Source organism: Barbatula barbatula (assembly GCF_947034865.1).
Source record: "Barbatula barbatula genome assembly, chromosome: 3".
NCBI lineage: Eukaryota > Metazoa > Chordata > Actinopteri > Cypriniformes > Nemacheilidae > Barbatula > Barbatula barbatula.
The window spans coordinates 16,668,210-16,683,296 of NC_136764.1; the positions used below are offsets into that span (position 1 = coordinate 16,668,210).

At 37.1% G+C, this 15,087-nt stretch overlaps 2 protein-coding genes across 6 annotated transcripts in view; one reads left to right on the forward strand and one right to left on the reverse strand.

Annotated features, from left to right (window-relative positions):
* Positions 1-14: 14 nt before the first annotated feature.
* On the forward strand, positions 15-12,750 carry cc2d1b (coiled-coil and C2 domain containing 1B). Of its 3 annotated transcripts, none has more exons than XM_079452582.1 (27): positions 423-543; positions 778-867; positions 1,053-1,171; positions 1,269-1,410; positions 1,551-1,651; positions 1,754-1,867; positions 3,221-3,358; positions 3,444-3,747; positions 5,193-5,320; positions 5,702-5,780; positions 5,981-6,049; positions 6,165-6,310; positions 6,499-6,571; positions 6,701-6,831; positions 6,926-7,049; positions 7,156-7,328; positions 7,670-7,795; positions 7,879-7,937; positions 8,015-8,131; positions 8,268-8,341; positions 8,580-8,638; positions 8,724-8,775; positions 8,874-8,973; positions 9,544-9,634; positions 9,844-9,966; positions 10,667-10,709; positions 10,792-12,750. In XM_079452582.1, the coding sequence occupies exons 3-26, from the start codon at positions 1,106-1,108 to the stop codon at positions 10,676-10,678; spliced, it is 2,601 nt and encodes an 866-aa protein (XP_079308708.1). In that variant the 5' UTR covers positions 423-543; positions 778-867; positions 1,053-1,105; the 3' UTR covers positions 10,679-10,709; positions 10,792-12,750. The 3 variants fall into 3 exon arrangements, with proteins under 3 accessions (XP_079308707.1, XP_079308708.1, XP_079308709.1); XM_079452583.1 differs by having other exon boundaries at positions 1,067-1,171; XM_079452581.1 differs by having other exon boundaries at positions 15-543; positions 778-1,171.
* Positions 12,621-15,087, reverse strand: part of zfyve9a (zinc finger, FYVE domain containing 9a) — a 20,848-nt gene continuing 18,381 nt past the window's right edge. For all 3 annotated transcript variants that reach the window (XM_079452579.1, XM_079452580.1, XM_079452578.1), the window contains one exon: positions 12,621-15,002. In XM_079452579.1, coding sequence (XP_079308705.1) covers positions 14,841-15,002 — 162 coding nt within the window. In that variant the 3' untranslated portion in view covers positions 12,621-14,840. The remainder of the gene's footprint in view (positions 15,003-15,087) is intronic.

Genomic DNA, 15,087 nt, shown 5'->3' on the forward strand with positions numbered 1-15,087 from the left:
ATTGGATTCATAATATTGATACGAATTGAATCGCCACTGAACAGCAACAAACGATAATGCGTAAAAATGTCAAATGTTAACCTACAGTATTTTGTCTTTTATTAATATGTTCTGTGTGCTTATTTAAGTAATACTTTAATTAGGGCGGGACACGTTTTCGGATTATTTTTATTCCGCTCGATTTATAAATTTAGGCATTGTTTGGATTCATATGAACTGTTTAAGTGTCATTTTAGCAAGTGGTGGACCTATTTAAGTTATATTGTGTAAACGTAAGTTAAACATGTTATGTATTTATTTGTTTGTTATTTTATTAATTTGTGTATTTTGAAGAATGACTTGATTCATAACAGTGAAATATATTACATTGGAGGAAACGGACCTGATTAACGTTAAAGGGACTTTTATTTTGAAAACTAGAAAGGTCGGTGTGGTTTGGGCGTGTCGTTATTTTTCGTTGGATTGCATTAGCAAAACAAATATATTCTGATATAATGGAAGATTTTGTGCGATGCTCTACACGTTCTTTGGAAATGATCAAAGGTAAACAAATTATGATTCGGTTTCAGTAACTTAGTTCTATAATAGACCATCGCCCATATGTCCGACGCATGTCGATGGGTCTCTATTAATAGATATTCGGTTGTTATTAAGGTTGTCATACTTTTTACTACAGTAAGTTGAATCAAAATGTGTCGAGTCATTCGATCTGACCTCTAATAGCCGCTGAGTGTCGTGTTATTTGTACCACACAAACTGACAGCTTTATTTACTCAGGTTTATGAAGCCACTGGCGGACGGAAGGAGGAAGTGAGTTTGCTGCTGCTAAGAAAAAGACAGTAAACGGTCAATAACTGGATTAGTGCGGTGAGTCAGCAGTCCACGTGTTAACAAAACATGTGACTTCGTCTGATCTAAACTTCTGTCATTATACGATGGGAAACCTTCTTGATCTCAGATGACAGTTTACAACTTTAAGATGCGATACTAAAGGTGGTTCTGTTGTGCACATCCTTTGTAAAAGTTTTACGTAGCATTATACTTACTCAAAGTCTGAGACATTCAGGAGTGTCCAGTACGGTGTGGACGAGCAGAAGACCGTGAAATGTTTGGCAGGAAAAACAAGCGACCCGCCGCCCCGAAAGGGCAAGGCGCAGCTGCAGCCAAACAGGTATGTCGTTTTATATGATATGTTATATTAAAAACCAAATCTTTCACTGAAGAGGGTTTAGGAACAGTGTATGGGAAACGTTTTTCTTTGTCTGCAGATGGGGTTGTTGCTTGATTTTAAGCCCGATGATATGATGGACATGGACCAGGATCTGAATGATCCAGCTTTAGAAGCTGAATATGCTGCTATTGTTGGCAAGAAACCAGCTGTACCTGCCAGGGGCAAAAAGGCTGGTAAAGGTGGGCATCGGGACTGATAGAATGTGATTTTGAATGGGTCTATTCTCACTGTGCATTGCTGGCTATGACTGGTATCGGCTTTATTGGTTCATAAGTTTTGTTTGTGTACAAGTCACTCAATGTAGTTTTATGTGTTAAAGCCCCTTTACCTATGGAGGATATTGAAAAAATGGCAGAGGCGTGCATGAAAGACATTGACGATGATGACGATGAAAATCTGGAGGATGACGAAGATCTCCTGGTAAATCAAAAGTCTCTTGTTTTGACGATAATGAGCTGTTTTCTTTTCAATATGGGAAGCTAATGGATATGTTCTTGCAATCGTGTTATGATGTCTTGCTAGGCTGAGTTACAAGAAGTGGTTGATGAGGATGAAATGCAAGACTCGGGTGCTGCAACCCCGACCTCTCATGTAAGCGCAGACGTTCCTTCAGAAGAGCTGTCACCAGTAAAGCAGGTGAGATTTTTATTCATCTTTCTTTTCGGGAAAGTATCATAATGTCATTATCTAACACCCTCACGTTGTTATTAGGGTTGAACTACACGTGTATGAGTCAATCTATATTTTATATTACATTTATGTTCTTTCTCTAAATGTATATAAATATGACATGTGGCGCAATTTCAACAGAGCACGTTGATAACACAGTTGATGGTCAATTAATCTACTCTGTGTAAACAATAATATGGATCAAACATTATAGAGAAGTTATGACTTGCCAAACTATCTTCAAATTTCCCTCCAAAGAAGGAAATTACATCACGTGATGTTGGACATGTGACTTTGTAACAAAACATTGCTGATTCATTGAGGGTTTCACCTTATTTATGTGCTAAATAAACAGTATGCAAATAGTGGTATAATAATATTATCAGGAGTTCAAACTTAACTGTAAGCATTTTTATATGTATTAAGTCATTTAAAACTTAACAGGCTACAGTAAACCTATCTGCCAGAGGATCGCAGCTGCATGACTTACAGTTAAAGGACTTTGCCTGTCATTACATTACATTTTCAATAATTTAGCAGACGCTTTTATCCAAAGCACATTTAACATTTTGTCAACACGCTAAACAGTTCTGATAGCCTAGTTTACCAGGTCATGTTACTAGGAGGATTACAGCTGAAGTTAGCAAGGGAGAGAATGAAAAACATTTTTATTGAATATACATAAAGACAGACAGTTAGTAGTTAGTATGTATTTAGAAAGTTGTGATAGATGCTGCAGCTCAGTGGAGACCTGTGATAAAAGATCAACCAGCCGTCTCCATTCATCCGTTATTAGTTGTCGGGATCTAGGAATGTTTGCTCCACTTTGACTGGGATTCACATCTGATATTATAAACATGAATTTGAATTTGTTGTCCGTACACATTTTGACCGGCTTTCGCACTGTGAATGTACTGGAACTGGTACACTACGTCTGTGCTTTTATAGCAGCACATCCCGTAAGACTAATAAAACTCGAGAGAAAATACAAAAGAATGGAATATATCTTTGATATATCAGGCCATTTCATCCTCACACTGTGTAATACATCGCAGATGTGAAAAATATTCACCAGAGCTGTTTTAATGGTGTTTTGAGCCTCCTCCCGCGACACACAAAATATTTTTTAAAACACTTTTCTCATAATATGATTATTTTGGACCAACATTTATAAGAAATATATACGGAAACATGTATTTAAGAGCTAATCTGTAGAGCAAAATCTCACACTGACCAAATCAGGCAGCACTAAAACAATAACTTCTAGTATAGAATATGCCATGTTTGCAAAATAAAAGATGTCTCTACTCTCTTTGACAGGAAACTAAGATCATATCGATGCCAGGAAGCATTGAACACACCTTAGAGGAGAGAAGCAACATGTATAGAACAGCTGTGATGAATGCTAAAGCCTCAGGAGAATCTTCTAAAGCTCGGAGATATGAGAGAGGCCTTAAGGTGAATCACTGTAATGTTACTGTTCGAATCAATTTTTTTTGCTAATAAAACAGGATAATTTGATAACAAACTGATTGTGATCTAGACACTACAAACTATGCTGGCAACTGTACACAAAGGAGGGAAGATTGATGAAACCGAAATTCCTCCTCCAGTTACATGCGGAGCCCCCTCTGTTCCCAGTCAGCCACATGCCTCACCTGCAGTATCACCTGATCAGCATGAGTCTGACAGTGCCGTTGACATGTCCCCTGTCTCCGTGGAGACTGCTCCTATTGTCATGGATCCAGCATCAAACACTAGAGAGGAATCCTCTGGTTTACCCTCACCAGCTTCCCTGTCATCTCCAGATGATGAACGTACAGGAAGTGCTGTAGAAACACTCTCAAGTGAGTCAAGTGCTTCTACAGCAACACATTACAGTTTACATTAATGTGAATGAATGAAAAAATATAGCAACAGGTTGTACAAAAAATCTGAGACCTCAGTAAAACTTATAGGATTTTGTTTTTCATTTAAAGTCCGAGTAAAGTGGCATTTAAATATGTGTTCTGAATTTGTCACACAACAGAAAAGTGTGTTATTAACCACAGAGCCAAATTTGAATAGAGAAAAAAAACATCCAAGTAAATAAAATAAGTTATCAAAATCTTAAAACTCTCTTCTGTTAAACGGTTTAACTCCACAATTCAGTACTATATACTAGTACTACTGAATGTTACACGAGTCTTTGTAACATTTCTGATTTTCCTTTACCCAGTCTTTAAACACGGACATGGATACATTATCTTAGACATTTTGGCCACATTTATGCATTTATTAAATAATAAAGATTTGGTTTCCTGTATGGTCAGTATTTAGCATGTAGTATAGACAAAATAACTTTGATAAAGTAAATGAAAAGATCATTTCAAAATTATGTTCAATTTTTCTCAATTAACTAATCATAGGTGCATGTTTAGGTACAATTATCTTTTTTTTCATTCTGTGAAATACTAACAATATTTCTCCCAAATTTCCAATAAAAATATTGTTTCTATTAGCAAAAAGTGAAAACTGGGGAAACGGGTCAAAATTACAGAAAACATGCTCTGTATTTTTTGAGACCTCAAAAACTGAAAGTGAATATGAACTGGTTTTCATTGCAAAGTCACCATGAAATCAATCAGAAATTCTAAGTGTTTTACACAGTGTTGCAGTGATTATTATAAATGATTTACCTGCGCACACCATTATCTTTTTTAATTAATTTGCACTTGTAATCTTTAATCAAAAACATTAAGCTCCCTTTCCCCTCTCAACAACAACTCTTCACCACATGACGCAAGCAAAAAAGGGGATAGGACTGTACTGACTGTCCGATTTCTTTCTGTGGCTGTATAGTGAATTTGAATTTAGTATTTCTTTGGCACATGTTTGGTTGTTTTTTACCATTTATTTTATTAATAAAATTATAAAAAATTGTATTTTTAAATAAAAAATTATAGTAGTAAATTGTGTATAAGGAACTCTAAAAACACAAAACAAAGAATTGTTTTTTAAATCTCCTATAATTCTCAAATACAAGTTTTTTTATATGATTCACGTTTTTTTATTGTGCATTCCAATTTAATATCATTCAATTTGTTTTGATTTAAGCCATTATAACTGAACAACTAACAAAATTACAAATAATAAAACATATGATTTAATGGATTAAATTAAAAAGGTATTAAATGTACAAATGATGAGAAATGAAACATGAGGCCCTTTTCCTGTTCCTGGTTTGCTTGTTTATCTGGAAGTATGGCGTTCTGCGCAGCATTTCTAGTAAACAGCTCATTATGGTTTTCAGACTCTCGAGTGGAACAGCCCACTAAAGATATTCTGCTGGAGAGACAGAGAGACAACAGGATGGCAGCTCTTAAGGCCAAACAAGCAGGAGATATTGAGAAAGCCAAAATGCACTTAAAGGCCAGTAGGGTGAGACGGGTTTTTGTCTTAGGTTGTTACATGCTTTGTTCTTTTTTCATACAGCAGGATGTTTTACTCACTCTTTAGGTCAAAACATGCTTTATCTTTCTGGTCTTTGCTTTCAGATATATATAGTATTGGAATTCTTAGGTATTTGCAGAAAAGTATTTGATTTGCTTATTGTTGTCCCATAAACTGAAAGATTCAACCATATTATCTTAACTATGTTGTCAAGCAGGGTTGGATCTGACTCGTACGCAAGTTTCTAGTTTCTGTCAAATTATTTCTAATGATTCACCAGTAGAAAAATGTGCTAAGTTATCTGAGGTATTCAAGACTTGTAGGAAGCATACAAAGAGAACAACTATGCTGTTTGCTTGTTTGGCTCAGGGATTCGATGCTGCAATTGAGGCTTTGGAGAAAGGCCAGTCGGTGGACATGAACTCCCTCCAGCCACCTATGTCTCAAGGTTAGACCTGAATTGTCATCTGTGAAAACAAACACGGCTATTGTACATGTTTAACATGAGAGAAAACCCAAACGCTACATAGTCGCAGAATATATTGACAAACAAATCTGTAATACTGATTTATTGGGATTATTATAGCACTGAGCATTTGCTTTTAGTAGTCTTTAACTTTGGTCCCAAAGGATGAATTATTCTCTCAGCCTCTGCAGTTATTCATGCTGAACCTCAGGCATCTGTTAAAGTCTCATCTGCTGCCCCTGAAGGTCAAGGTCAGTATACCAACTCTCAAGTCAAGTCTTTCAAAGACAGTACATGTGTCTCTTTGAATTTATTATTATCTGAATTGTTGTATATACTAAGATGTCTTTATGTTTTTGGTTATAGCAGCCGACAGTGTTTCTGGTCCAGCTCAGCCCAAGACTGTCCTTGAAGCTCTGGAACAGAGGATGGCAAAGTATAAAGAAGCCTTCACACAAGCTAAAGCCAGCGGAGATGATCGCAAGGCCCGCATGCATGACCGCATTGCTAAGGTTTATAAATCTATTATCTATTATAAATCTTTTCAGTCAAAACTGAAAATTAACCAGTTACCATCGAACATTCCTTTCTTTTTATGTTTACCTTTAGATTTGATCTGTACTTTGGAAATTCCATCAAGCTCACATTGACAAAGCATAGCACATTTGTTTATCTTTTGTCTTCTTTCTCTTATCGACAGCAATACCAGGCTGCCATCCGCTCTCATAAAGCAGGTCGAACAGTCGATTACAATGAACTTCCAGTCCCACCAGGTCAGTTTATGTACATATAATCGTAAATCTTTTGCATAGTTCATATGCGCTTGAATTTTGCCTTAAAATATTTGCTTGAATAATGCCAAAAACACTAGGACATTTATGAGAAGTATCTGTGTCCTGTAGGTTTTCCTCCAATCCCAGGCCAGAAGGCCCCTTCACCTGAGCAGGGATTGGCTGCTATGCTGGAAACAGCCAATAAACTGACATCAAATGAAGCTGCTGATGAGGATGGAGATGGAGAGGGGGAGGAGAAGGTGGCAGAGGCATAAAAAGTCCACATGTGTCCAAAATTGTCTCATTAAAAATGTCACCACTTGAAATGTGTTTGACAAGCATTTTACCTTCCAGATTGAGACTGCTGAAGTAGACAACCAAGTAAAGCCCACACTTGCAGTACACCCGACGATACAGGAGCCAAAAAAGACCCCTTCCCCAGACAGGACGTCCAAGAGAAGGAGTCTGGCTGACACTGGTTTGTGAATTTGGATGGGTGGTTTCTTGGAATGCCATACTTATTTGTGACAGATTCACACTAAATTCCTGTCGAATGGGATTAAATGTAGTTATTTTCTCTTCAGCTCAGCAGCAGCTGGAGTTTCTGGAAGGCCGCAAAAAGCAGTACATGAAGGCAGCACTGCAGTCAAAGCAGATGAAAGACCTGGAACAGGCCAAGACTCTACTGCGCACAGCCAAGAGTCTGGAGCCTTTGATAGAAGCAGCGAGGAGCGGCAAGACGGTGGACGTAAACAAAGTAAGATTATTTAATTAAACTTTTTTTATGTGATAACCTAAATTTTTATCACACTGTTCATGTGTCAGTCTTTCACAATGCTGTTGGATGACTTTGTCACTCCCGAGGGTTGGTTTTGTTGAATTTCAGCAGACACTGGACTGGAATGGACACAATTTATCATGTAATTTTCTCTTAATTTTTTCTATGGCTGTAATTATCAAATGTTTTCACCCCAAAATTGCCAGGATAGATCCAACTGTTAACTATAGTTGTTAGAGAAGTCCTCCTGGTTTGGTATATATTAAAGAATTGTAAAATGTGATACTAATGTGATGTAAATGGCATTGTTTATACTGTAGGTCCCTTCACCGCCCGGAGATGAAGTTGAGGACTTTATCTTAGTCCATCACAGTGATGTTCAGATATCTGAGAAGGCTGAGCAGGTCTACACTCAGCTTACCAAACTACTCAAAGAGCAACATGAGGTAACAGAAACGTAATTTGTTAATGAAGTAACAGATTAAATGTGCATATGGAATATGAACATTTATTTTGGTTTCGCTTACAGAAATGCACGACGTATTCCAAACAATTTACACACATGGGGAATGTTGCAGAGACAACAAAGTATGTATTCAATACCACTTGTCCTGCATACACAGGTTTGTTCGGCTTTTAATGTATTCTAATTTTTCCACTTTCAGGTTTGAGAAGATGGGAGAGCAATGTAAGAAGAGCCTGGAGATCCTTAAACTGGCTCAGAATAGGGGGCTCGAACCTCCTAAACATCACTTTGAGGAGAGAACGTACAGCACCGTCAGGTCAGACTTTTTCTCTGCACATCTTATGAATACATCAAGGAAAGCCAGTTTAAGGTCATATTTTAAGTATCTGTAGAAGCAATCCACTGCTGTGTAACATTGAAATAACCTATAGTTTTTAATTACTAATTTGTAGGATATTTCCAGACCTCAGTAGTACAGACATGGTTGTGATGATTGTAATGGGAATGAACCTTCCTGCTCCCTCTGGTAAGCCTATATGCTTAACACAACTTAGCTTGAAAGAACAACCACAGAAACCACATTTACTCGTCTGGCAAAAGTTTTTTTTTATTGAAAGCCTCTTAAAGGATATATTTTTATCAATACGTGTGTCCTGGGAATTACTAACACCATTTTCTACCAGCTGCAGAAATTTGAAGCAATAAAATAATACATATCTGTTACATCAAGATTTCGTATCTTTCTCCTTTGCTTCTTTTAAAAGGTGTTGCATCCAACGACTTAGACGCATATGTCAAGTTTGACTTCCCTTACCCAAGTACAGTAAGTACCAGTTCCTGTCAAATCTAGACTTTATTTTACACAGGAAGTCCTATTTCAACTACTTACGGCTTTCTGTTCGTGTTAGGATCAACCTCAGAAACATAAAACATCAGTCATCAAAAATACCAAAAACCCAGGTACAGAAACAAGGTGTAATTCTATACCATTAAACTAAAAGGCAGACGTTTGTTCAACCGTAATATTTGCTGCAACCATTTTCTGTATTTTTTGGCAGAGTTTAATCAAAGCTTCAAGCTGAACATCAACCGTAACCACCGTGGCTTCAGGAGGTTGGTGCAGTCTAAAGGCCTGAAGCTGGAAGTGCTGCACAAAGGGTCAGTGTTATGTGCTCCACACAACCACAGTCTATATCTGTATGTATCCAACAAACTAGTTTCTTTAAAGGGATACTCCACCCAAAAATTCTGTCATGAATTACTCAATCCCAAGTTGTTCCAAACCTGTATAAATGTCTATAAATTATATTTGGAAGAATGATAGTAACATTTTTGGGATAGTCAAAACATGGTTGTCAAAGGTGCCCCAGAATTGGTTTTCCAAAATGTTTCAAACAATCTTCTTTTTTGTTTAACAGAACAAAGAAATATACAATATTTGTTCCTACTATGGTGCCCCAGAAATGTCAGTTGCTAACATTTTTCCAAATATATTTCTTTGTGTACAACCTAGCAAAGAAATGTGTAGAGGTTTGGAACAAATTGAGGGTGAGTCATTTAAAGGAACAGTTCACTCATTGAACCTCACTTTCCAAGCATGTGTAAATAAATGTTTTGGCAGACCCACACATAAGAATAAGTTAAACTTCTGTGTTTGCTCTGGTGAATGCTAGGTCAGTATGTGTAGGTTGAGCTGAGCTTCACACTGACTTCTTTGTCCTATCACAGTGGCTTCCTGAGAAGTGACAAGCCAGTAGGAGCTGCCCACCTCAAACTGGAGAAACTGGAATCTGAAAGCGAAGTGAGGGAAATCATTGAGGTGAGCTCGGCTGTTTTTACCCACTGTATGTGGTGTTTGTGTTCTTCATGCAGGACTGTTTTGAATAGTATGCGTAGATATGAGGCTGCAAATGTTAGCTGTGAAAAATAGCACACTTTCAGCTTTTAACCAGTGAACTTGAACTGTACAGTTTCATATCTCAATGTTTACATTAATGGGGGAATGTATGTAATTTTTTTTTCGTGTAGGTTATGGATGGACGGAAGGCCACTGGTGGGCGTTTGGAGGTGAAAGTGCGTCTCAGAGAGCCGCTGAGTGGGCATGACCTCCAGACCATAACAGAACGCTGGCTCGTGCTGGAAGAGCCACAGGTTTGTGGTTTTGTATTATGATTAGCACAGGTTTTACAAAGATGCCAACAAATAACACTGCATTATTATTAAGCATCAGAATGTTTGTAACTTTGCCAAGTTACATAGTTTTGGAACATCATACTAACTGTAGGGTCATTGCAATGCTTCATTGATATTTATTAGTAATAATGCTTTATTTAATAATGTTGTTTAGCTCTTGAATTTATCTTTTGATCTATCCATTTTATTTCCCACACTGATAATATGAATTAAGTTTACAGAGCTAAGTAGAAACTTGAATTAACGGGATAGTTCTCCCAAAAATGAAACTTCTGTCATTATTTACTCACCCTCGTGTTATTTCATACCTGTATGACTTTCTTTCTTTTGCAAAATACAAAAATGTATTTTGAAAAATGTTGGTAAACAAAAACCATTGGTCCCCATTCAATTCTATTGTATGGACCCAAAACCAATGCAAGTCAATGGGGACCAAAAGTTTACCAACATTCTTCAAAGTATCTGCAGAAGAAAGAAAGTCATTCAGGTTTGAAATGACAAGAAGAATGTTGTTCTTACCCATTGACAGATATCTTTGTTTTAGACATCATTTTTATAGTTTTTTTCAGAAAACAATACTTCATATATTAAGTCCTTTTGCTTCCAAACTAAATAGATCCTGATATGGGTTTTCTTGGGTAATCTTGTTGTCTGTTAGGTACTGCTGTAATTGACACTGATTTACAAAACATCTCCACCAAGTAAGTACATTTTTATATTTTAAATATATATTACGTCACATTTCTACATTAAATTGTAACACACAGTGTCCTCCCCTCACAGGTCCTGAGGTCTCAACGGCTCCATTAGAGTGGATGAAGGTATTGAAGTTTATAGCGCTACGTTACTGCTAGCCGCGGGCGCTAAAAATGGATTTTGCGAGGATATTTCACACACTCCCTGTGCATTGAGCCGAAAACAGAGAGAGCATTACTGACAGAGGCAGTTTGCTTTGTCCTTTTGCAGGGTGAAACGGGTTTGATGTAACAGTTGCGGCGTCAAAATATATGGTGGATATTAAGATGAAGCTGGAGACACTTGATATTCCTCTTTACACCCTTGAGATGGATTGCCTGTTGATTTTATAATAACGTTTATCCCAGCTGTTACATTAATGCATTGAAGCCAATGAGAGTTAACCGTTGCTGCCCTGGGATGCACTTATGCACTAATGCCAAAGTAATCACTGTTGCTGCAGTAAGATGAACGACTTCATCTGTTCTCCCTCATATGAGGAACTCATTGTTGCCATGTCATTACTACTAATATATGAGTGCTATGCAAGTCAGTCATATATGCAAGTAGCTATGCAAACAGGGTTGTATTTGAACTCCAAACATTTTGTTAGACATTTCACAACTTTATACATGTAAATCGTCTGCTGGGTTTAAAGCAGGTTTGTTTGTGCATAGATCGTGCCAGAGTGCTGTTCAGTGTTTGTCTTTACAATTATCATTAAAGCCATAGACCAGCTTTTACTAATTGAACTAGATATAAATGATTCATAAGATGTTCTTAGTAATATATTCTCCATTGTCTGCTTACTGCATATGTAAATGAGTGACTGGTATCACAAGAATTAAAATGATTAAGTAACATTTTCCACAGTAATTTAAGCTTTAAAGGCTTTTTCGGCACTTTGTTGATAAGACTCCAATTGGGTGGGTCAGCCAGTGTAGTTGCCAAAGAAACTTTAAGGGATAGTTCACCCAAAAATGAAAATTCAGCCATCATTCATTCACCCTTTTGTCATTCCAAACCTGTGACTTTCAGAACACAAAAGAAGATATTTAGAAAAATATTGGTAACCAAATAACAGCGGAACCCATTGACTTGTATATAGAAACAAAACCAATGCAAGTCAATGGGTAGTGCTGCTGTTTCTCAGTTACCAATATCCTCCAAAATATTTTATTATTTTGAAATAAAGTCATACAGGTTTGAAATGACAATAGGGTGAGTAAATGATGACAGAAATTTTATTTTTGTGTGAACTATCACTTTAAGGTAGACCCTTCCATCTTAAGAGTTTTTGCATTGTCTTCTGTGTGTGTGTATGTATATATGTATTGTACAATAAAATCTTCTACATTATTTATAAAAGTTCAAATCTATTAGATAACATCCAGCATTTCTTACATTTGAATTGCAAATGCCCCTACAAGGCACTTTAGCCACATTCAGACAATGTTTACATTGCAATATCTCATGTGCACATAAATTATTATTAGAAGAACTGATTTCGCATGCCAGGGTGATAACCTTAGAAATAGTGTTGTTCATTATTTATTTAGCAGTTCTAAAAATACCTTATTTTGGTCTGTTGGATTGAACTGACATTTCATTTTCTAAGCCTTGACAATGTGAAATAGGTTAATGAGTCTGATATCATATTCTGTACAGCGCTCCATTCATTTCATTTACAATTATTTCGCCTCATGATTTATTTGGTTTTTAATACAGCTCTGGCATTTGAAGGACCCAAAATAAGAGTGGCTGATTGAGCTTTGTCCTGGCTTAAATTACACTGTCAGTGTTGATTCTTCTCTACATTTGTTTAATCAGTTATGAGATTTATTTAAAAACTTTGTACTATATTCACATATATATTATGATAGTTTGGTTTTATTGTTCCGAAGGTCATTTTTCATTTGTGTTTTACACAAGTTTGTAACAGGTTTGATAAAGACTGCTTTTATTGACATTTGTAGTGTACAATAAAAGAAATGATATATTTCATTCTTTTCTTTTTGGATTCTTATACGTTGCAAATTTAATTCCATTTCATCCATGTCAGTTTTTACAGTGATTCATCACAGATCAAAGCAGTCCATAACATCTGAACAAATATGTCCTTGCAACCAGATCCACACCTTTGAAATGGCAGAATGGTTTCAGAGAAATATAAATAGTTCCAGTCTGGATTTCAGTATGTACAATCCTGCACTATTGGAAATAAAAAATACCAAAGGTGAATGCAAAGACTAACAGAGGTGGGTTTGAAATGCACAAGTGGGAAGACACGCCAGCCTTCCTGAAATGCATTTTAAATAAACAGTCCAAAAATGTCTGGACAATGATGTATGTTTCTACTGTTGACTTGCTACAATAGATCCATGAGGGTCACCTGATGTGGACCATAGTTGCTGTTCTCATTCAACATCATGAGCTCACAGCATTTCTGCTTAAAACATCTGACACTTGAAGTCATTATGCAAAATATGTTATGTTACCACGGCACCTTTCCTTCCTGTTCGATGCTCTGATTGAAAGATTAGCTACAATTTGATTGTCATACTAGTTTATTCTTTTATGATTCTGACCAGGTAACTAGACAGGGCTTTGTGTAAGGTTAAAACACCCTGTCACAGTGTTTTCAGCTATGATTGACAATAACTCTTGATTTTTGACATTTTCAGGTGAATGCTCTTATTCTAAAAATGTGATCCACAGTGACATACAAACAGACCCATGTATTGGAATTTTTGGTGAGTTCCAATATTATCCAACCGTCCAAAGACAACAGTAAACACTTTCCACTGAAAATGAAACAAAACACAAAATACTGTTTAAAACAAGTTGCGATGCAAATAAAGTGAGTGCTCTACTCATGAAACCTATATGATTTCTATACCACGTCAGTAAAGAACTGTAAACCATTATGATGGACAGTTATGGACCATTTCACAAGGCAGGACCTGCAGATTTCTGTTCACCTAAAGCATACAAATTAACGTTTAAGCAGCTGTAGTTTTAGGACATATCATTATCTAACACTGTGAGATCCCAATTGAGTTAATGATTTAAGTAAATTACGGGTTTGAAAAGCACATGCCAGCCTGTCCTTTCAAAATCAATCTTTTAAGATTATATGTCAATAAATTCCATTTCCTAATGATGGCTTATCATCCAGCGCACTGCAAGTCCATTAATAACATTAGTGTTTCCATAACAACATGTTAAAAACATTGGGAGAACGTTATATAAACACGAGAAGGATAGGACGACGAACGCTGTGACAGTCAGCATCAATAGGTCTAACTTTTACAAAAAGAGCTTCATTCGTGACAAAATCTGCCATTTTGTAGATCTTGGAGCTGTAGTCGAATTTCTGAAGGCCGCTTGATGTTATTGTTGGATCTTATAATAAGTCAATAATCAATTGAGAAGAGTGTTTTTGTAACAGTTAACATGTGTAACAGTTATCACTCCTACTGTGCCACGATCTTTTTGTTGCCTGACAAACAGTCCAACATTGAGGCGGCTACATCATATTAGCTTTGGAGCAATTTCACTTCCTTACAAAATAAAAGACAAATAAAACAAAACAAGGTCCATATTGAAATGAAATAAAGCATCTGGTGATTCATAAAGCTTAGAGGCGAGACTGAAGCTCGAAGGAATCCGTTCTTTGTTTAGTATCGAGGTCCAGGCATTGTGCACCAGAAACCGAGAGCAAACCTTCCTCTCTAAAACTCCTCTCTTGTCTTTTATTCTCAACATCATGAGATCTCCATTAGGGTTGAGTGTAGAGCGCCCTCTAGTGGATAATGTTGCTACAATGGGTTCAGCAGAGATCTGATTCCAGGTTGCCAACCCTGCAATTCAACCACAACATGGCCTATGATTTCCACAGTAGAGAGGTGAGGAGAAACGGAAAGCACCACATACAGAGGGGCTGGGCAGAGCGTCCCAGTGGAGATGGTGCATAGGTGGTATGGAGGATGTTTTCCTGCACAGCTTTCAGGCTCTTTTAAGTGCAAATGAGAGAGAAAGAGAAAAGGGACTCGAGCTGGTGGGTGTCATGAGTCTGGACGCCGGACATCGTCCTTTTAGGAGATAATCTCCAGGATGTAGAAAATGAGCTCCATAACCACAGGTCCCTCACTCAGCTGGCACGTCCCACTGTGAATCACCGGGATGAGGGCGCTGTCTAGATCACTCAGGTACTGGGGAATCAGTGGCTGACCGTTACTGCCTGCTAGGTAGCCTACCTGTAATACATTTCAGGGTATATCAGAAGTCTAGACGTCAACTGTTTGATCCTTGGATTACATGAGGAAAAAAAAAGAGCTTGTA